At 34.2% G+C, this 23,558-nt stretch overlaps 1 protein-coding gene across 1 annotated transcript in view; it reads right to left on the minus strand.

Moving 5' to 3' along the window:
* The window catches only part of LRP1B (LDL receptor related protein 1B), a gene marked incomplete at both ends in the record, with an annotated part of 1,860,945 nt that overhangs the window by 539,001 nt on the left and 1,298,386 nt on the right, over positions 1 to 23,558 (minus strand). Inside the window, 2 exons of the mRNA XM_079710778.1 lie at positions 21,122 to 21,253; positions 22,297 to 22,422. Of these exons, the coding sequence (XP_079566904.1) occupies positions 21,122 to 21,253; positions 22,297 to 22,422 (258 nt within the window). The remainder of the gene's footprint in view (positions 1 to 21,121; positions 21,254 to 22,296; positions 22,423 to 23,558) is intronic.

The raw sequence follows: 23,558 nt of genomic DNA on the forward strand, positions 1-23,558 counted from the left end.
CTATTGATCTGTATTTGTGTTTTTGTGCCACTACCATCCTGTCTTGATTACTGTAGCTTTGTAGTATAGTTTGAGGTGGGGAGCCTGATTCCTCCAGCTCTGTTTTTTTCCCTCAAGACTGCTTTGGCTATTCGGGGTCTTCTGTGTCTCCATACAAATTTTAAGATTTTTTTGTTCCAATTCGGGAAAAAGTCCCACTGGTAATTTGATAGGGATTGCATTGAATCTGTAGATTGCTTTGGGTAGTATAGTCATTTTCACAATATTGATGCTTCCAAAGCAAGAACATGGTACATCTCTCGATCTGTGTGTGTCATCTCTGATTTCTTTCATCAGTGTCATAGTTTTCTGAGTACAGGCCTTTTACCTCCTTAGGTAGGTTTATTCCTAGATATTTTATTCTTTTTGTTGCAATGGTGAATGGGATTGTTTCCCTAATTTCTCTTTCTGATCTTTCATTGTTAATGTATAGGAATGCAAGAGATTTCTGTGCATTAATTTTGTATCCTGAAACTTTACCAAATTCATTGATTAGCTCTAGTAGTTTTCTGGTGGCATCTTTAGGTTTCTCTATGTATAGTATCATGTCTTCTGCAAACAGTGACAGTTTTACTTCTTCTTTTCCAATTGGATTCCTTTTATTTCTTTTTCTTCTCTGATTGTCATGGCTAAGGCTTCCAAAACTATGTTGAATAATAGTGGCGCGAGTGGACATCCTTGTCTTGCTCCTGATCTTAGAGGAAATGCTTTAGTTTTTCACCATTGAGAATGATGTTTGAGGTGAGTTTGTTGTATATGGCCTTTACTATGTTGAGGAAGCTTCCATCTATGCCCACTTTCTGGAGAGTTTTTATCATAAGTGGTGTTGAATTTTGTCAAAAGCTTTTTCTGCATCTATTGAGATGATCATATGGTTTTTATTAAATTTGTTAATATGGTGTATCACATTGATTGATTTGCGTATATTGAAGAATCCTTGCATCCCTGGGATAAATCCCACTCGATCATGGTGTATGATCCTTTTAATGTGTTGTCAGATTATGTTTGCTAGTATTTTGTTGAGGATTTTTGCATCTATATTCATCAGTGATATTGGTGTGTAATTTCCTTTTTTTGTAGTATCTTTGTGTGCTTTTGGTATCAGGGTGATGGTGGCCACATAGAATGAGTTTGGGAGTGTTCCTTCCTTTGCAATATTTTGGAAGAGTTTGAGAAGGATGGGTGTTAGCTCTTCCCTGAATGTTTGATAGAATTCACCTGTGAAGCCATCTGGTCCTGGACTTTTGTTTGTTGGAAGATTTTTAATCACAGTTTCAATTTCATTACTTGTGATTGGTCTGTTTATATTTTCTATTTCTGGCTCAGTGTTGGAAGGTTATACCTTTCTAAGAATTTATGCATTTCTTTCAGGTTGTCCATTTTATTGGCATAGAGTTGCTAGTAGTAGTCTCTTATGATGCATTGTATTTCTGTGGTGTCCATTGTAACTTCTCCTTTTTCATTTCTAATTTTATTGATTTGAGTCCTCTCTATATTTTTCTTGATGAGTCTGGCTAAAGGTTTATCAATGTTGTTTACCTTCTCAAAGAACCAGCTTTTAGTTTTCTTGATCTTTGCTATTGTTTTCTTTTTTCTATTTCATTTATCTCTGCTCTGATATTTATGATTCTTTCCTTCTACTGACTTTGGGTTTTGTTTGTTCTTCTTTCCCTAGTTCCTTTAGGTGTAAGGTTAGATTGTTTATTTGAGATTTTTTGTGTTTCTTGAGGTAGGCTTGTATTGCTATAAACATCCCTCTTAGAACTTCTTTTGCTGCATCCCATAGGTTTTGGATCGTTGTGTTTTCATTGTCATTTGTCTCCAGGTATTTTTTGATTTCCTCTTTGATTTCTTCAGTGATCTCTTGGTTATTTAGTAATGTATTGTTTAGCCTCCATGTGTTTGTGTTTTTTACCTTTTTTTCCCTGTAATTTATTTCTAATGTCATAGCGTTGTGGTCAGAAAAGATGCTTGATATGATTTCAATTTTCTTAAATTTACTAAGGCTTGATTTGTGACCCAAGATGTGATCTGTCCTGGAGGATGTTCCATGTGCACTTGAGAAGAAAGTGTAATCTGCTGTTTTGGGATGTAATGTCCTGTAAATATCAATTAAATCTCTCTCGTCTATTCTGTCATTTAAAGCTTCTGTTTTCTTAATAATTTTCTGTCTAGATGATCTGTCCATTGGTGTAATTGAGGTGTTAAAGTCCCCCAGTATTATTGTGTTACTGTCGATTTCCTCTCGTAAAGCTGTTAGCAGTTGCCTTATGTATTGAGGTGCTCCTATGTTGGGTGCATATATATTTATCATTGTTATATCTTCTTCTTGGATTGATCCCTTGATCATTATGTAGTGTCCTTCCTCATCTCTCATAACATTCTTGATTTTAAAGTCTATTTTTTCTGATATGAGTGTTGCTACTCCAGCCTTCTCTTGATTTCCATTTGCATGGAATATCTTTTTCCATCCCCTCACTTTCAGTATGTATGTGTCCCTAGGTCTGAAGTGGGTCTCTTGTAGACAGCATATAGATGGGTCTTGTTTTTGTATCCATTCAACAAGCCTGTGTCTTTTGGTTGGAGCATTTAATCCATTCATATTTAAGGTAATTATTGATATGTATATTCCTATTACCATTTTCTTAATTGTTTTGGGTTTGTTTTTGTAGGTCATTTTCTTCTCTTGTGTTTCCTACTTAGAGAAGTTCCTTTAGCGTTTGTTGTAGAGCTGGCTTGGTGGTGCTGAATTCTCTTAGCTTTTGCTTGTCTGTAAAGCTTTTGATTTCTCCATCGATTCTGAATGAGATCCTTGCCAGCTAGAGTAATGTTGGGTGTAGGTTTTTCCCTTTCATCACTTTAAATATATTGTACCACTCCCTTCTGTCTTGTAGTGTTTCTGCTGTAAAATCAGCTGTTACCCTTATGGGAGTTCCCTTGTATATTATTTGTCATTTTACCCTTGTTGTTTTCAATAATTTTTCTCTGTCTTTATTTTTTGTCAATTCGATCACTATGTGTCTTGGCGTATTTCTTTTTGGGTTTATTCTGCCTGGGACTCTCTGCCCTTCCTGGATTTGGGTGGCTATTTCCTTTCCCATGATAGGTACATCTTCGACTATAATCTCTTCAAATATTTTCTTGGGTTCTTTCTCTCTCTCTTCTCCTTCTGGGACCCCTATAATGCCAATGTTGTTGCGTTTAATATTGTCCCAGAGGTCTCTTAGGCTGTCTTCATTTCTTTTCATTCTTTTTTCTTTATTCTGTTCCATAGTAGTGAATACCATCATTCTGTCTTCCAGGTCACTTATCCGTTCTTCTGCCTCAGTTATTCTGCTATTGATTCCTTCTAGTGTATTTTTCATTTCAGTTATTGTATTGTTCATCTGTCTTTGTTTGTTCTTTAATTCTTCTAGGTGTTTGTTCTTTAATTCTTCTAGGTCCTTGTTAAACATTTCTTGCATCTTCTCGATCTTTGCCTCTGTTCTTTTCTGAGGTCCTGGATCATCTTCACTATCATTATTCTGAATTCTTTTTCTGGAAGGTTGCCTGTCTCCAGTTCATGTAGTTGTTTTTCTGGGGTTTTATCTTGTTCCCTCATCTGGTACAAAGTCCTCTGTCTTTTCATTTTGTCTATCTTTCTGTGAATGTGGTTTTCATTCCACAGGCTGTAGAGTTGTAGTTCTTCTTGCTCTGCTGTCTGCCTGCTGGTGCATGAGGCTATCTATGAGTCTTGTGCCTGTGCCAGTTTCTAAGGCTGTGTAACAAATCATTCCAAAACTTAGTGACTGAAAGCAACAGTATTGCTTATGAACCTGAAATAGGGGCAGGGCTCAGCAGGGGCAGTTTTTCCTGCTCTAATGTCTCTGCTCTGCTTGACATCAGCTGGGGTGGGCAGAATGCTAGGGAATGTAATCATGTGAAGGCTCATTCATTCATGTACATGGGAAAACCCAAGCAGCTAGAGCTGACACAGAGTTCCTTAGTACATCTTAGTACATCTCTGTTTCCATGAAGTTAGTCAGCATGATGGCCATTTTGGAACAAATCCTTTGTCTTATATGAAAAACAATCAGGTTGGATTAGATAATCTCTAAAGTCTCTTTTCTCAGAAATTCTTGTAAATTGCTGATTAAATGGAAAAAGGAATAGCTTGAGAGTGATCGGAGACAGCTGGCATAATGTTAACCCACTGGGATGAAGGAGAACTTCAGAGAGTAAGTAATTCTGGAAGCCTGTAAAGCATCTAAATCAGCAATTACCACATTTTTCAGTATTATGGATTATGTGTAATTGCAAATGAAGGACTATTTTTATAGGATGCAATTTCCAGGACATAGGGCAACTTGATTGTTCCATGCCATTTAATCTTTCTGTTTAACAACATAATTATCATCATGGCTCATTTAAATTTTGAACACCTGATGCAATATCAAGAGTTGTCAATACATTACTATTGCTAAGATTAAAAAAAAAGTCCTAGGAGTATTTATCTATATATATTTCAGTACATTAGCAATCCATATAAAATTTAGAGTCATAGTAGTATAATGCTCTTTTGTACATTCATCCTGACACTGTACATTCCATCCGATACGGACTAGAGTGTAAGAATCAATGTTACCAGTGGGAAACTGTCTTTAACAACAAAAATTAGCCTGCCTGGAAATCTAGCAGATTACATACATCAGTTTTATGAGTACAGTGAAACAAGGCATGGAGAATCCACTAAGGACAAATGGGAGGAATCCACCTATAAACAGATGTATAAAATATCAACCAGTCCATTCTGATTTCAAGTTTTAGATTTGTTTTAATGCATAATGAGTTATTTTGATATTGTTATTCTGTATTCACAAACTACAATTTATATATGCAAAATGTTTTATGACTGCTTTCAGTAAATAGATGGCTTTCTAGTATGGGAAAGTTTATTAAAGAAAGCATAGACACCAGCTGTTCTTTATTTCTTGCCATAGACTTATCTGCATTTTACCAGTTGAAAAATTTAAATCCAAAAAGGCTAAAATTGGGGACTTCCCTGGCTGTCCAGTGGTTAAGACTTCACCTTCCAATGCAGGGGGTGCAGATCCAATCCCTGGTCAGAGAGCTAAGATCTCACATGCCTTGTGGCCAAAACGTCAAAACATAAAAAAACAGAAGCAATATTGTAACAAATTCAATAAAGACTGTACGAATGTCCACATAAAAAAAAATCTAAACAAAACAAAACAAAAAGTTTAAAGCTTGCAAGGTTATATCATTTACCAACCCCAGCCTTGTAATTTATAGGTATTGTGATATGGGCCTGCCTTTAGTCTGGACGTTATGGGACTGTATTATTTCACACAAAAGGAAAATGACACAGCACAAAAGGAATTTCCAGATTGAATTTCTCAGTCATCCCTAAAGTGTGACTGTAAATGTGCAAAACCTTTAATATCTAAGTAACCTTAAAAAAGCAGTTCTTGGGTATCCTGAAATGTCTCTTATGGATGGGGCATAGTTTCCCAGTAAACAGGAACCAACTCACACACCCATCTGTGACCTGAACATAAAAGATAACGACAAAAAAAAAAAAAAACACCTAATATTTGCCTACACAGTTATAACGTTTTAGGCATACATTATGTGAAAGTGTAATCTCCATAAAATAAATATCTGGAAACAGAAGTAGACTACAGCAACATGAATGAAACTTGGTTTTTAAAGTTAAAGGAATAAGTGTTCAAAAATCCTTTTGATGATGACCACTATTCTCAATTTTTCCACCATGATTTTGGGTGTATTTTGAAATATAATTTTAGCTTCAAATTCCATGCAAAATGTGTATTCCATTCCTTGATATCTCAGTTGATGTAAATACAAAAATAATATCTTAAGAACTATTTTTCCCCTAGAAAATCTTCAAGTATAATTCATGCCAAGAAGTTGAGCCATGATCTCATGGTTTCAAGTTTCCCCTGACATACTTGCCATATACACCTGAATGATATTTAAGTCCCATTTTGAGGAGACAACATTTCCCTTAATAAAACCAAACTTTGATTTTCCAAATTTGTCAATGAAAAGAGATTTTCTACTTGGAGAAAGATGTTAAAACTATGCTGCCTTTGCTCTTGTCCCTGAGATTCATTTTCCTTTTTGGAATATTTCTAACATTAAAGCTGCTGCCACCATTGGGTCTCAGGAAAATTATTACAAAATACAACAGAATAAACTAATGCCCATATAAGAGATATATACAGTAGCAACAGTAGCAGAAGGAGTGCTTTGTTACAGTTAGCATCTCTTAATCTGAATAGACAAGTGTTTTATAATCAAGAACACTAAACAGCCACTGAATGAATAGGACTCTACTAAATCTAATTATAAAAAATAACATTAAAATGCCATGTTTTAGTATTTAATTCTATAAAGGGTGATGTTTATTTATACATGCATTATTTACTTGTTCCAGAATAATTGTATGTTATAAAAGAATATCAAATCTTATTTTATTAGACTATTTTTTTAGAGCAATTTTAGGTTCAGAGTAAAATTACGTGGAAGGTTCAGAGATTTCCCATACATCATCTGTCTCCATATACGCACAGCCTCTCCCACTAACAAAATCCCACACTAGAGTGGTACATTTATTACAATTAAGGAGCCTCCACTGACACATCATTATAACCCAAAGTTCATAGTTTATATTAGGAATCACTCTTAGTATTGTATATTCTATGGGTGTGACAAATGTATAATGACATGCCACCATCATTGTATTATACAGAATAGTTTCACTACCCTGAAAATTCCCTATGTTCAACCTACTCATCCCTCCCTCCACCTCTCCCCACTCCCAATCACTGATACCTTCACTGTCTTCATAGTTTTGCCTTTTCTAAAATGTCATGTATATCTCAAATCATTTTTTAGCTATAATTTTGGAATAACGTAGTCACAGAAACATTTTTCTGTTTTAGATAAAATTTTTAAAGTGTAAAAAAATATTTATGTTTAATTTTCAGCTATTATTTTTTTCTGTAGCTAAACAACTATATAATCTTTGTGCACTCATTTAATGACTGTAGTAAAGTCTACTTCAAAATCTTGTCTCACTTCAGTAGAGACATCAGTCTCTAAAAAATAATTATTTAAATTAAGATTTAGCCACTTGTTCTCATATTTCTTGCACAAATTTATGGAAACACTTTGTCAGACAGAGTTCAGACAATGTCACTGGTTCATACATACTTGAATATTAAATGTCAAGAATTCTACTTTCAGAATGCTGGCATGAGGAGCATAGTGGGTCCAATCTCCAGGGAAACAAGCAAAAATGGTAAAAATGATTTTTAAAAAAGTTTAAAATCTCTCAAATTGACCAAAGGGTATGTGGTAAATTAAGAAAAAAAATATTCAAGAAAATTTACCAAATCTTAGTAAGAACAGTCCCCCCCTTCACTGTATCAGTTCAGCTGGATGGAAGCTCTACTATGGGCAGACATGTATAAGAAGATGGGGTTCTCTTTCTCCTTGGCTCCTAATAAGGAGTCTTACCAGACAAGGCAGAACACCAGCATTTCTCATGCCCTCCAAATCCAAGTTGCAGACACTAAACTCCAGGTGAATGCAGTGAAAGCTCAGGGATTCCCTGCCTGACCCAGCCCCCAACTGTAGAGGGAAAGTTCTGCCTCAGGAGAAGAAGACTGGGAACACTAGGATCTTGATTGCCCTACTTCACCTTGTTGCTGGAGTAGAGTTCCATGCCAAGAGAGACAAGCTAGAGATTATCATCCTGTCTAATGCCAGGATCAGTGACTCACGGATTTTACTCAGAATGAGAAGCAGTCCATAAGAATAGAGAACTCCAAGACTCTCCCCAAAGCAACTGACTTTATTTGAAACAGAGTGTGGAAAAGTTCAACTCTAAGCGTGCTATCCAAAACAATGAAGATTTTTGTTGTAAGTAACTAAGAGGAGGTTTTACCTTATGAAAGCAACAAGCTAAATTGTAAGCCAAGTAGCTACCCAGACAAAAACATGGAAAGAGACATCAAAGCTTTAACATCTGGAAATATATTAATGTAGTACATCATACAATTGAAACAAATAACAAAAGCTACATGATTGTCTCAATAGATAGAAAAAGCATTCAACCAAATTCAGCACTCCTTTATGATAAAAATGTTCAATGAAATAGGAATAGAGAGATCTTCAATCTGATAAAGGGCATCTACAAAATACTACTAATAAAAAAACAGCTCACATCACATAGTTAGTTAATATCTAAATATTGGAGGTTTCCCCTTAAGATCAAGAACAAGACAAGGATGTCTGCATACTACAGATTTTAGTCAGGGAAATTAGGCAAAAAACAAAGAAAGAGGAGAAGGAAGAGGAAGAGGAGAGAAAAAAAAAGAGAGAAAGAAGAAACAGTAGAAGTTGAAGTAAAAGGCATCCAGATTTAAAACAAAGAAGTATGCTCACTCTATTTGCAGATGGCATGATCTTGTATATAGCAAATACAAAGGAATCCACTACAAAAACCTATTCCAACTAATAAAAGAGTTCAGTAAGGTTTCAGGATATGGAGTCAATATATAAAATCAACTGTACTTCTATACACTTACAATGAATAATCCAAAAAATAAAATTAAGTAGCTACTTAATGCTTTCAGTAGCATTCAAAAATAGGAATAAAGTTAACAAAAGAGGTATAAAACTTATACACTGAAAACTGCAAATCATTTTTGAAAGAAATTAAAGAAGACCAAGTATATAGGAAGATATAACACGTTACTGTACTGGAAGATCACAATACTCCCCTGTTTTTTTCTATAGATTCATCACAATCCCTGTTGAAATCTCAATTGGTTTATTTGCCAAAATTGACAAGCCAATCCTAAAACATGTCCGCATTAGGTCCAGGTTCCATGCTGGAAATTTACATGGCAATGCAAGAGACCAAGAATAGACAAAACAATCTTGAAAAAGAGGAACAAAGCTGAAGGACTCACACTTCAAACTTCAAAATCTACTACAAAGCTACAGTAATCAAGACAATAGGTACTCATAAAGATAGATCTACAGGTCAGTGGAATTGAATTTAAAGTCCAGAAATAAACCTCACATTTACAGCCAATTGATTTTCAACAAATTGTCAATACAATTCAATAGTGGAAAGAATAGCCTTTTCAAAAAATGGTGCTGGGATAACTGGATATCCACATGCAAGTCCACATAGATATTCACATCTATATATGAAAATTAGGTCAAAATGGATTGACCTAAATATGAAAGCTAAAACATAACACTTAAAAGGAAATATAGCATTAAATTATAGCACCCTTGGATTAAGTAATGGTTTCTTAGATAGGACACCAAAGGCACAAGCAACAAAATTTAAAAAATGAATAAATTGGACTTCATTAAAATTTAAACTTTTGTGTTTCACACTACATCAAAAGGGAAAAGACAAACATAGAATGGGAGAAAACTTTTGCAAATCACATACTTTATAAGGGATTTTATCTAGAATAAATGAAGAACTCTAGGAGTTCAACATTAAAAAAATAATTAAAAAACTGGGCAAAGAATCTGAATAGACATTTCCTTCTCAATATATACAAATGATGAATAAGCACATCAAATAATGCTCAAAATCATTAGGCATCAGGGAAGTGCAAATCAAAGCCACAATAAGATATCATTTCATTCCCATTGGAATGGCTATTAAAAAAAAAAGATAATAACAATTCTTGGTGAGGATGTGGAAAAATTCAACACCTCACACACTGCTGTGGGAATGCAAAATGTTTCAACAAGTTTGGAAAAGAGTCTGATACTTCCCCAAAAGGTTAAACATGGAGTTACCATATGACCTATCATGCTCATTTGTAGGTATACATCTTAGGGAAATAAAGAACAAATATCCACACCAAAATGTGTATATGAATGTTCGTGACAGCTTTATTTCTAATAGTCAAAAAAGTGGAAACAACTCAAATGTCAATCGACTAGTGAATGGATAAATAAAATGTCATATATCCATATAATATAATATTATTTGGCAAAAAAATAATTAAGTACTGAAGCTACAATATGGATGAACTTTATGCTAAGTGAAAGAAGTCCATCACAAAGGACTGTTTACCAGATGATTCCATTTACCTGTAATGTCCGTAATAGGCAAATCTAAAGAGAAAGAAAGTAGATTTGTCGTTGTCTTAGGGCTAAGAAGTTAGGAGAAACATGAGAATTACTAATGGGTATGGAGCTCCCCTTTAGAGTGATGAAAATGTTCTAAAATTAGATAGTGGTGATGGTTGCACAACTCTGTGACTATACCCCAAACCATTGACTTAGCATTTTAAGTATATTAATTCTATGGTAGGTGAATTATATCTCAAAACAGTTGCTAGTTATGAAAAAAAAAAGCAATTGTATTTTGAGGAATTATCAAAAATGTTTGAAAAGATTTACAGCCAAAATTTGGAAACAATCAAAATGTCCAAAAATATTGGAAAGGTCAAAATATCATGGTAATCCTCATGATAAATAATGTACCCCTATTAAAAATAGTATTTATAGATTGTTAATCACAACATAGCAAAGTGTTCATGTTAAAATAGTTAGAAAAAGATTAGGACAAAATTTTAACAATAGCAAGATTATTTGTATTTTTAAAACACAGCATGAATATTAATATTCCAAAATGTTAATAATTGCTATTGGTGTAGTAATAGTACTGGTAATTTTTACTTCAACTTTGTTTCATGTTTCCTAATTTTCCAAATTTCCCATTATGTACAATTCTAATAAAGAATTTTTAATAAATAAAAAGTTATTTATTTAAAAATTGAGATCTGCCATCAATTAACGATTGCTGAACTAGTGACTATTACTCCACAAGCTTATTTTAATAATGTTTAATGATGATTGAGCTGACAGATGTCTACTGTTTTATTTAATCATCATTATTTTGAGATAATAGGGTTTCCCATTAACATTGCAAATAGTATACAAATATACTCGTTGTAATCCTTTATTGTATCTATAAATTCAAATCTGAGCCAAGCTCAAAAATATCACTTGCTTCATCACTAAAATAGTATTAATGGAAAACATTAAATGGAAACAACCATAATGCTATCATCACATTTTAAGTAAGGGTATTAATAAGAGTCACCAATAAATCTTAGCTCTTTTTCCTTCTAACCAGAATAATGTCTCATAAGTAACAAAATAAAAATTTTGAATCCTCTTATCCAGGATTTAGAAAATAGCTTTTCATATATAGTTAGAACCTTGAATTACTGTGGAATCATCAATTCTTTTTAGTATCTTAATATTTAATTTGTAAGGAAAGCAACAACATAAATAGAATCTGTCCTGTGAACATTTGTTTTTCCCCTGAAGAAAAGGAAAGATTCACAATAGTCTACTTTCTGTACTCAAACTATGCAAACCTAATTATGATTCTGTTCATATAGGTTTTATAATGACTGTTGACTAAGAAAATAGATGGTTTTAAAAAATAGCCTACAGGTTGTTACTGTTGAAACTGTTAATAGTGGGAGTTGAATAGTCAAAAAGCTGGAAGAGACCAAGAGAAATCATGATTCAGAAGAGATGGTTTGTTTGTTTTAACTCTTTAAAATACTCCAGAGCCGGAGATTTATAACCAGTAAGTAATCTATTCTAGTATTTAATATACTGACAATCAAGTTCCATTTCTGGTTCCATCTGAGTTTTTTTCTACTTAATTTACATCTAACTCCTCTCCTTCTATCTTCAGTAAAATTAAATAATAAATAAATAAAACAAATAAAATTCTAGACTAATGAAATCAGGATTTTTTTCCCCAACGTAGTCCTGAATGAACACACTGACAGAATGCTTTACCATAGCAAACAAAGGGAGATAATGTGCTATCCTTGGAAGATTTGCATAGTTGCTCTGTGCACCATGGTGGGTGAGCATAAAGAACTGTCAACTGTTGCCAAGTATTTTGGGGCTCCCTTCCTGGACACAAAACTCTAGACAGGAACATTGGATGCAATAGAACTCATTCTAAGCATAGTTAACATCAGTCAACACACAGTCTGCATTGGTGCCAACAAGAAAGTAACTGCACTCATAATTCTGTTGTTGTTACACACCTCTATATCCCCCAGGCAATCCTAGACAGCTTTAAGCAATTTTTTGGAAGAGGTTTTCTTATAAAGCTTTGGTGCCATACAGCTGTCAGTAGAAGATTTAGTGTAAGTTAATATTACATGAAGACTTCTCCAGACACTGGTCAAAAACTGTAAAGGTCGATTTGAGAGAGTTGCTGGCTTTTGTTGGAGAATTTTTCTGGAATCCTGGTCAAAAGCAAATTTGGCAAGTTCATGATATTAAAAGCCAGGTACTAATGAATGAGATGACCAGGTTAACAAATAGTACCCTAATGAAAAAGACATTGGGTCTGCTACTTTCAAGGATAGTGTCACTAAACTAGAGGTGCATTTCAAAATCATTGAAAATACATGCTAGATTTTTCTACCTTGGCACTATTAGCATTTGGGACTGAATAATTTTTTATTGTGGTAATCTGTCTTGTGCATTGTTTAGCAGCATCCCTGGCCTTACCCAGTAGAGGCCAGTAGCACCCTTTCAGTCGTGACAATGAAAAATGTTTCCAGATATTGCCAGATGAGAACCACTGCCATAGAACTACTAAGTTAGATACTTAGTACTAGGACCACCAACTATCCCCTGTCCCCAGCCTGACTTTCTGAACCCCATGCACTGAATGGTCCAATATCTCTGAGCCTCTGCCTTATATAACACATTTGTTCTTGGATACTTCTGGAATCTTTCCTCACTTTCATCTTACCCTAGCATGGTAATGTAAAGAAAACTAGGGTTTGGGAAATATATATATATATATACACACACACACACATATATATGTGTGTATATATGTATGTATAAGTTCAAACCCCAGTTTTGTCCCACTCCATCTGTAAAGCATTTGACAGTTTACTTAGGCTTTATTATTTTTCTCTACCTGGAGCACTTCTCCAGGTATCCAAGGCTTACTATTAATTAGAGTTAAAAAAGGATTCAAGACCATGATCCTGGTTCTTTACATTAATTCATCCTCACTTGGTTTAAACCAGAATACAGAAGCTGTCCATATAGGAGCATCATTAATAATTCAAACTGACAATCAAAATTCACCTCTTAGACACCACTGTATAGGGATAATATCAATAAAAATCTATAATATTGTGATAAGCAGCCTCTAATGTCACCACCAATGTTCCACACCAGCTGGTATTCATTCCCTCCTCTAACCCCTTCCTTTGAGTGTGGGCCAGACCTACTAACTAGCTTCTAATAAACAGAATATACTAAAATGATGAGATATCACTTCTGAGACTGGGTTATAAAAGGTCTGGCTTCCAGTTGCTGTGTGCCCTTTCTCACTCCTTTTTCATTAGCTCTAAGGGAAGTTTGCAGTCATGTTTTGAAATGCCCTGTGGAGAGGACCTCATGACAAGAAACCAAAATAAATAGTCAGTGAGGAGCTGTGACTCTCAGTCAAACACACACAAGAAAATAATTCCTGCCATCAGCCACATGGATAATTTGGAAGCAGATCCTCCCTAGTTGGCCTTATGATGAGACCACATATCTTGCCAATACCTTGAAGGCAGCCTCATGAGAGACCTAAAGGAACTCATAGACGCTATGAGATAATATTCATTGCTTTAAGTGGCTAAGTTTTGGTAATTTGTTATACAGCAATAGTTAAATAATATAAACATAGTGAGATAAATGATTTTCTCTTTCTTCTCATTCTCCTTTGGACGATGATGATTATCATCATCATTACTCTCTCTCAGATGAGGCTGTACCATTAATCTTCTGCCCCTAAGTTTAGCAGGGGCAATTCTACAATTGTTGACTATATTATCATCATTCCCTCAAACCCTGGGCACTGATATTGCCTATCAATTATCTTTCTCAATCATAAGTACAATAGAATTAAAATTCTCACTATGAAATTATCAAGGATCTGATGTTGATTACTCTACTATTGGTTATTCAATTCATGGCTTTTGTAAATTGCAAGGGCAAAAATCCAAATGCAAATCTTTAATGCAGAATTTGAGCATCCCAAAGTAACCAACTGTCCTCTGCATGCATATCTCATCCCAAAATCCAGTTTCTTCATTGTTAAAAATACTATCTTCTTCAACAGATTATTCTGATGATTTAAACTGCATAAATATATAAAATTTTCCAAATATTATTCCTGTAATGTAGTAAGTGCTTAATAAATATTAAGGGTTTTTGTGATGCTATTTTAATTTCTTCCTCTTCCAAACCTCCTCTTCCTAACCCACTCGTGGGTGATCAGTTCCATTTCTAGGCTTTCTACTTTAGCCAAGTCCCTGTTCTAAAATTAATAAGAAATTTATAGAAATAATTAGTTCTTTTTTCCTTTCAAATCCCCCAAAGGATTCACTTACTACTTATGGCCTCTGGCTAAGAATGAAACAAAATGATAAAAAGAAAGATCGGTCCATTCCTTATGGCCAGTCCAAAAATCAATTAGATGACTTTTCTTTTCTCTTTTAACTAGAAAATTGTCTACTTGATAAAAAACTAATGGCCAAAAATCTCAGAAGCTGAATCATAGCTTTTTATTTTTTTTCCAAAAGAAAGGGTATCAGAAAGAAAAATAAATTAGTATGCCCTTGGTTTTCTTAAGATAGGGGAAATATACTTTTTTCAAGTTTAAAGTTACACTTTATAATATTAATGGTATCAATGTACCTAAGCTAAAGGAGACCTCCACATTATCATTTGCATATCGTTTCCACAAATAAATAGATACCAATCTATTGTCTAACAGAGTATGAAATAATTTGAAAAACATCCAAAAGATTGACCTATCCATAAAAATATTTTCTTCACATGTCTTTAATGGTGCTTTAGTTGGATTTACAGTGTTGGGTTAAGATACTGTGCTTCATTCAAACATACTAGTAAGATAACTTGTCAATCTCTTAGCAGCTCTTAATAATTTACTATGAATAAGTGTAACCAGGCCTTTTGAGAACAGGGTTCTAGGTAACTCAGTTTTGATAAGGAGAAGAGTAGAGAAAGACATGAGTATCAGATATAAATGTATAAGAGATTCCTGAGCTGAAAATCCTGAGCAGCTAGAAAGAAATATAGCAGAATAGAGTGACTCAGGAGAGGGAAAAAGAAAGGTGCCTAAACAGAGTGGATGTACTTCATGTGAATAAGTACAAAGCTGGTGTTGGGACCTTTCATTTTCATGAGGAGTGCTAACTGCCTGAGAAAGAAGTTTCAAGAAACTTCATGGTTCTTTCAATAACAGAGAGAATAATATATCCCAAATAACTTGACCAAAGTTTTCATGATAGTAAGTCATCACTGTGCATCTTCTGGAGCTTTTGGTTTCAGGTAACCTATTGAGGAATCCAGATGCCTAACAGATGCTTGCTTTGTTTTGCTTTGTATTTTATGTTTTGAGTTCAGACATTATCCAAAAAGGATATGTGACGTATTTCCAATAATTTGTTTGACCTATAATGACTTATTCTATGTGTGGTTATATTCATTTCCTCGTGATGTTGGAAAGTTTTTGTTTTCTTGTGGTAGTTAATACTTTACATCCTGAAATATTTACTGGACTTGACCATCTACAAATACATACAAACTGTTCTCATGAGTTGAAAATATAGTCTTGAAACAAATTTGAAATGACAACACAAAGTAGTATCGTTCACTTTTACAAGAACAGAAAGAAATTGAACCAGCCCTAAAAATTCACTTTGTAGCCAAATAAGTGGTTTCCATAAAATTGAAAAAATGTCTCAAAGCAACAGTATTGTATTTCTTAAGCTATTGCTGTTACTGACATAAAAAGAATTCTTTCTATAATTCTTCTTCGGCCTTGGTTGTTGACAGAGTGGTTATTAGAAAAAAATTGTAAACAGCTCTTTTCTAAGCCTCCAGGCATAATACAAAAGAGACTCTAACTTGAGTGTCACCTGCTTCAATTATTAGATGGGTTTAAAGTAATATGATTCAGTACATAAATCAAAATAAAGCATGATCTTTTACCAGTACAAATTTGCAGAAGTGCAATGTTTCATCAAGTAATGCCAACAATAGTCTAAATAAAATTGTGTTTAAGTGGTTACAAAGGCAAGATGGCACAGTGTAAAGAATTAAAAGTAGGACACTCCATTACCATACAGCCCTTGATCTCTCTGGGTTCCAGTTTTCTTATCTGTAACATGAGGAAATGCCACTAGATTGTGTCAAATGCTCCTTCTAATTCTAACATTCAAAGATATATGCAAATGTTGTGGAACTATTGAGGAGAAAATCTTTCATGTAAATAGGTGATATTCAACCATGTAAATATGAAAACAGTATTTTGTCACATATTCTCCTTCAGGGTTTTTGCAGTTTTTTTTCAATAGACTATTTTTTACAGCAGTTTTAGATTCACAGCAAATTTGAGCAGGAGTCCTCATATACCCTTTCCTTTCCTACACTCACAGCCTCCTCCACTATCAACTTCTCATACCAGAGTGGTACATTTGTTACAAGTAATGAACCTACACTGACATGTCCATAGTTTATATTAGGATCTATAGTTTACATTAGGGTTGAGTCTTAGTGTTTTACATTCTATGGATTTTAACAGATGTATAATGTTAAATGTTCCTTCAGTTTTTGTATTGTCTTAATAGCCAGATCACTGTGTGATGCTGTAAAAAGGCATCAGAATATTCCCCATAGTGAGTGTAAAGAAATGACATCCAAATAATGGTACTTTGATGCTCTCTTTAAAAAAGAAAAAAAATTCCCATAGATTATCCATTCATGCATTACCTCAGAAACTATTCCCAGTTTATCTTTGTCCCCCATAGCAACTTAGCTATGATGTACTACTCCTAGCAGATAGTAATCAACATTTGTTAACATTGAGTTGGATAACTCCAAATTGAACAAAAGAGATAAAAGATGAAAAAAGAATATAAGCTGGAAAAGTTCAGTCAATCACCATTCTCTGAGTAGAATTTCCTCTAGTTAAGTAATATCCTATTATGTGATTATTGTGAAAAAGTCATAAATACCCCCAAGGTGTGGGTGGGGGAACTGAATAGAGCATTACTTACTGGAGATCACATTACTAACTGGAGTACTGAACTTTATTTTGAAGGCTTTTCCCCCTCACTAAAATATATCTTCTAAAACATCAAATGCAGTATTCATTCATCAGGAGGAATATCACCCAGCAGGCCAGGATTTTCAAAGCTTAATATTTTTTTTTCCAGTGGAATGGGACTTTTCCAGTGAAGTGATAAGAATGCTTTGAACATTTAAAAAGAGCCACAGGGTCTTCTTTCTTCTGTGGATAGTATCCAGAATTGCTTCATCTGGTGAAAGAAATCCTTTCACTGCAGAAAACTTTAATTCATTACAACCAAAACCCAGCAAGATTCAGATCTGTTAATCCTTGTGAGATGTACAGGTTTGAGCATATATTTATCCCTGAGAATTGTGGTAGTGAATTGGTATTATATAAATTATGATAGTTATACTTAACAAGTGATCCTCCTTCACACCATTTCCTTATTATGTTTACAATAAGGGACAACTGTGCTCTTTCATTTTGTCATCCTAACCTTTGATTGATCCTAAAAGTAGAGATTATGTCCTGAAGTGAATGCAGTTAATGAAAGAAGAGGAAATAGAATGTCTGCAAAGGGAACTAGTAGAGGAAGAACATATAATCAGGTTATAAAGGTCTTGATAAAAAAATAGGGGGTGATGTATCAAAAATTTTCTCTATCTCTCTGGAGCAATTCAGTTATTTTCCTTCCTTCCTCCCTAAAGCAGCTTCATTCAACCATGTCACAGAGCTTGTATGTTGTCTACAATGCTATTATGAATCAAGTTGCTGACATACTTATGCTCATATATTTTCATAAAATGCAATTATTAAAAGATCAGACTGTATAGTAGATGGAAGCACAAATATACGTGGAGACATGGTTGAAAACTCTTGATACTACTGCCAGCACCACCATCATCATTAGTGTTTCAGTTGGTTTACTGTCTGCTAGCCTCCTAGGTTTACATTTAATGACTTCAAATAGCTGGTGGTGTTATTTAATCTTTAAATGTCTGCTCTACAGACTATTCATTATCATCATTAGTAGTAATAAGTTCATTTTCACTAGAGGCGTTTACTAATGTACTCTTTCTGTCCTCAAGAAGTTAAGAAACAACTATACTCTATGCAGATAACTGAATAGAAAAAATACTATCAGTCAAAGAACAGAAAACAAAATCTTTGCTAACTGGGAGCTTAAACATAGCTTGCAGAATATGTTTGTAAATATATATCACATATGCTAATTTCTACAATCTATTACTTTCCATTATTAAGTATTGTTACTATTTTCTGAGCACTCATGTATATCAAGCACTGTGCCAAACATTTACAGACATCGATCTAAATATCCCCAAAAGTGAGGAAACTGAGCCTCAGAAAAATTAAGTAATTTACCTAAGGTCATAGAACTAGTAAATGGTTAAACTGGTTTTAGAATCCAAGTTGTCTGTTCCAAAAGTCTGGTCTCTTCCCACCATATGTTTTACTGGCCCCTAGGTCTCTGGCCCTCTTAAATTCCAAAGCAAGTTTTATCTTGCTATTTTCTTTCTTTCTTTCTTTCTTTCTTTTTTTTTTTTGCAGTATGAGGGCCTCTCACCGTTGTGGCCTCTCCCGCTGCGGAGCACAGGCACCGGACGCGCAAGCTCAGCGGCCACAGCTCACGGGCCCAGCCGCTCCGCGGCACGTGGGATCCTCCCGGACCGGGGCACGAACCTGCGTCCCCTGCATTGGCAGGCGGACCCTCAACCACCGTGCCACCAGGGAAGCCCTATCTTGCTATTTTCTGATTAACAGTAGAAATTTTAATAGACTCTTAAACATTCTAATTTCACATGACTATTCCATATGCCTATATCCTTTTGCATTTAGAAGAAATTGATTTTCTAAAAATAATTCCTTTCTAGGAATGTAATTTTAAAATATGGCAGTTATAATATGAAGAATACAAAGTTTTAACTAATAAGGAGTAATTGCTCTATGGAAAAACTATTTTGATACAAAATATGTTTGTTATAAAATATTAGTAATTACTAAGGATTTAGAAACAAGGAGAGTACTATTCTTTGCAAATAAAATTATCTGCCCTCATGGCACATTATATGAAACGTAACCATTTCAGGGCCAACATACAAACCTTGGAGAGTGAATTCAACTCATACAAATAATCAGTTTGCCCTTAAGGAACAAGAGATTTACAAATGATCTAATCAGGACATTTGACCAAATGGCTTATTTGATATTTGTATTTGGAAATTTATCAAATACTTTCAAAAATCATTATGGAGTCTTTAAAAGAATCAACTATGTGACACCGGCTAAAACAAGGGACTGTGTGTACTTAGTAAAAAGGTATACACATATATAAATACACCCTTTTCAAGTTCAAGTTTTTCTTAGTTTTGCACCTATTAAATCCTATATAATAAAATTCTACAGAATAACATGTACGTGAATAAGAGGCAGGGTGGATTACGCATGGTAGTGTAGTGAGCCTTCCACAAAAAATGAGGTTGGATCAAAGAGCCTTGTTTGATCAAAAATCACACTGATTTTTTACATAATCCTCAATAAAGTATGCTATATTTGTTCTATATTTCCTTTCGGAAAAAGCCACTTTAAAAAACATAGGAAATTTGTCTCTTTGTGATTCCAAATATTTGGTGCAAATAATTTTCTTAAGAAAAGTCATCTTTGAACCATTTGTAAAAATCCCCAGTAGTTCGCTTATTTGTAGCCAAAAATTCATTAACACGTGAATGAACAAAATGTGTTAGAGCCGAGGCAAATAATAGGCTTACTACCAGAAGCCCATGTGCTGTTGTTTAAAGGTTTTTTTAAAGATTATAGATCAAAGAATGATTTTTTTAACATCTGATAAAATTGTCTTTACATATATAAAAAATATACTGGGAACATGCAGTACATCTTCAACACCAAAACATTAACTCAGGAAGCATATGATTTAGTTGGATGAGAGATGGAGAAATTTGTTTTTATAAATTTAATCCTTCAAGTGTAGAATAATAAATATGAATATTAATGAAAGAAGTATACCCAATGCTTATGCTGTATCTGAATTTAGCAATTAGAACAAAAAATTGATTTCCTTCAATACATTTAACAGTTTCTACCATCAATTCCCAATCACACAAATTCTTTTTTCTTTTTTTGGCCTTGCTGTGCAGTTTGTGGAATCTCAGTTCTCCAACCAAGGACTGAACCTGGGCCATGGCAGTGAAAGCACTGAATCCTAACCACTAGACCACCAGGGAACTCCCCCCAAATCACACATTTGTGTTAATAACAAAAAAACGATAGTGTCCAATCTGCTTTCTTTCGCTGTTTGCTAAAACAAGAAGATAAGGTAAAATCTGACTCTGAAATGATAGCTACTGTATTCAAAAGTAATATAGAATGGTTTAGCATTTATAATTGTTTCCATTATTTGGATTTCATTTGCTATTACCTGTATTAGAATAGATAACCACATCCTGGAAAATATTTTAAATAAGATTATGTTTAAGTAAATAATAAATCAAAATGCTTTATTTTTAGTATTTATAGTTGGATAAAAGTAAAAGTGTCATTTGAAAGATAAAAAAAGATAGAAATAAAAATGAAGCAACCAAATGCCAATCATGGCACTTTAATGTACCTGCAACTCATATGTTATATGTTAGAAAAATTCTGCTTCATTTTTTTCAGACAAAACATATTTACAACAATTTGTGTTAGGCTTAAAAATTCATTTCTGATTTGCTTTCTTATTCCTCATCTTGACTATCAGAGTACAGATGGAAAGGTTATATTTCCATCATGTTTAACAAATCAAGTGAAAACATTATACATAAATTATGAATAAAAGCTATTTACCTGCATGGAAATCTATTCCCACAGCAAATGAAGTTCCTGATATAGGCATCAAGGCATCCATTTTGTCACTTGGTTCCAGAGGTATTCCCCTGATTCCTTCATTAACAGAGTACATAAGAAATGACTCTATACCTAAATTTAAAAGGAAACAAAAATAAAATGAATATATAACATTAAAATCATTCCATTAGCAGGGGGTGGGTATCAAGATGGCAGAGTAGAAAGACCCCAAACTCACCTCCTCCCACGGGCATGCCAAAATTACAACTACTTACAGAGCAACTATCTATGAGAAAAATCTGAAGATTAGCAGACAGATATAAAGAAGGATCCACAATGACATGGGTAGGAGGGGCAGAGACATGGTCTAGTCAGGACACAAATACACCCCCAGGTCAGTGACCCACAAACAGGAGAGGAGTCACAACCACAGAGGTCCTCTCTGAGGAATGAGGGGTCTGAGCCCCACAAAGGGCTCCCTAGCCTGAGGATCCTACACTGGAAAGACAAACCCCCAGAAAGTTGGGCTTTGAAAATCAGCTGGACTTGTTTTGGAGAGACATATTGGAAACAGAGGCTTCTCTCTTAAAGAGTGCACACAAAATCTCACATATTCCAAGTCCCAGCACAGAGACAATAGTTGGAAAGGTCCCCGGGTCAGATCCACTTGCTGATCTTGGAGAACCTTCTGGAGAGGCAAGAGGCAATTGGGAAGCCCCCTGGGGGCTGACAGGCTGGCAGCAGCCACTTTTGGGATCTTGGGATCCTTTTCAAACTAGTCCAAAAAAATTCAAGAGGAAGAACACCTCCAAATTCATTCTATGGGGACAGCATCACCGTAATTCCAAAACCAGACAAAGATGCCACAAGAAAATAAAACAACAGACCAATATCACTGATGAGCACAGAGGTGAAAATCCTCAACAAATATTAGCAAACTGACTTAACAATACATTAAAAGGATCATACTTCATGATCAAATGCTATTTCTGCCAGGGATGCAAGGATGGTTCAATATCCGTAAACCAATCAATGTGTTACACCACACTAACAAAATAAAGGATAAAAAATTATATGATAATCTCAATAGACACAGATAAAGCTGACTTTGGTTGCCTAAAATCTGTATGGATGAAGTAAAGGCATCAGAACTAAGATTTTTCAAAACTTCATACCTCGACATGACATGCGGTTCTTTTGGAGATAATATCCAACTGTACACATGCAAGTCCTTGTAGTTTCAGATGTTGGTAAACAAAGCTGAGAACATCCACCATTATTTAGTTGGCAGGAATTGCTGCCTGCAAAGTAGGAAAACAAACAAACAAAAGAAACATAAAAATCAAAAAAACTAAAGAAAGTATAATTCAATATCAGTAATTTGAAGAAATATTTATGCTATTATTGATTTATAAATGCAGCTGTTTCATATTGGTATCATATTTTATTCCCTCAAATAATTTGATGTAGCAGATTATGGTTAAAGTTTCTCCTTCCAAAAACACACTGCATAGTGATTACAGACAACAGTACTATACTCAATTTATAGAATCAATTTAACTTTGAATACAATATGAATACAATTCAAAGTTGCTAAGAGATTAGATCTTAATTGTTCCCACCACAAAAAAGAAATGATAATTATGTGATGTAACAGATAGCACTATGGTGGTAATCATATTGCCATATATAAAGTATCAAACCAACACATTATACATCTTAACCAACAGTATCTGTCAATTATATCTCAATAAAAATACATTTACAATAAATAAATAACTTTTTGTAAAGTAAGTTACATGAGAGGATTCATAGTTATAGAAGAGCAAAAGGAAATTGGTGTGCCGTGAATATGGTCATAGATCTTTGTAATATTTTAAGATCACAGAAATAAGGAGATCTCTTTTCTGACTTCTAAATTTCACTTCAACTCTACAGTTACTTCCTTTTCAAGAATACTCTATCCAAATGTATCAAATAAATAGTTGTTAATTTATATTACTGATTCAACTGAAAGATTATACCATTGAAAGTAAGGAGGTACATATATACATATAGGTATAATTGATTTTTTAAAAGCAAGGAACTAAAATTTGCCATTCCAAGGAACATAATTCTTCCAAAATAGATTTAAAACACACCCATAAGAGTTATCTAATTAACTAGCATATTAATTTGCCTTATTCCTGTGAGGTAGCAATGACAAATATTAGGTAATCACAGGTCGGAATTCTATAAAGATGGTCCATTAAATTTACTAGGCCCAATGTGCTAATTAAAGCTGGTAACATAAAGTTAAGTAATTTACAATCTTATCCATCAAGTTCATTAAATATCCCAGTTTTACAACATTTTTATTATTCTAGGACATGCAATGCCATTTACTGGATGTTCAAACTCTGATATGGAGTACAGTAAATCCAGTGAGAATTACAAA

Source organism: Hyperoodon ampullatus (assembly GCF_949752795.1).
Source record: "Hyperoodon ampullatus genome assembly, chromosome: 8".
NCBI classification, from domain to species: domain Eukaryota; kingdom Metazoa; phylum Chordata; class Mammalia; order Artiodactyla; family Ziphiidae; genus Hyperoodon; species Hyperoodon ampullatus.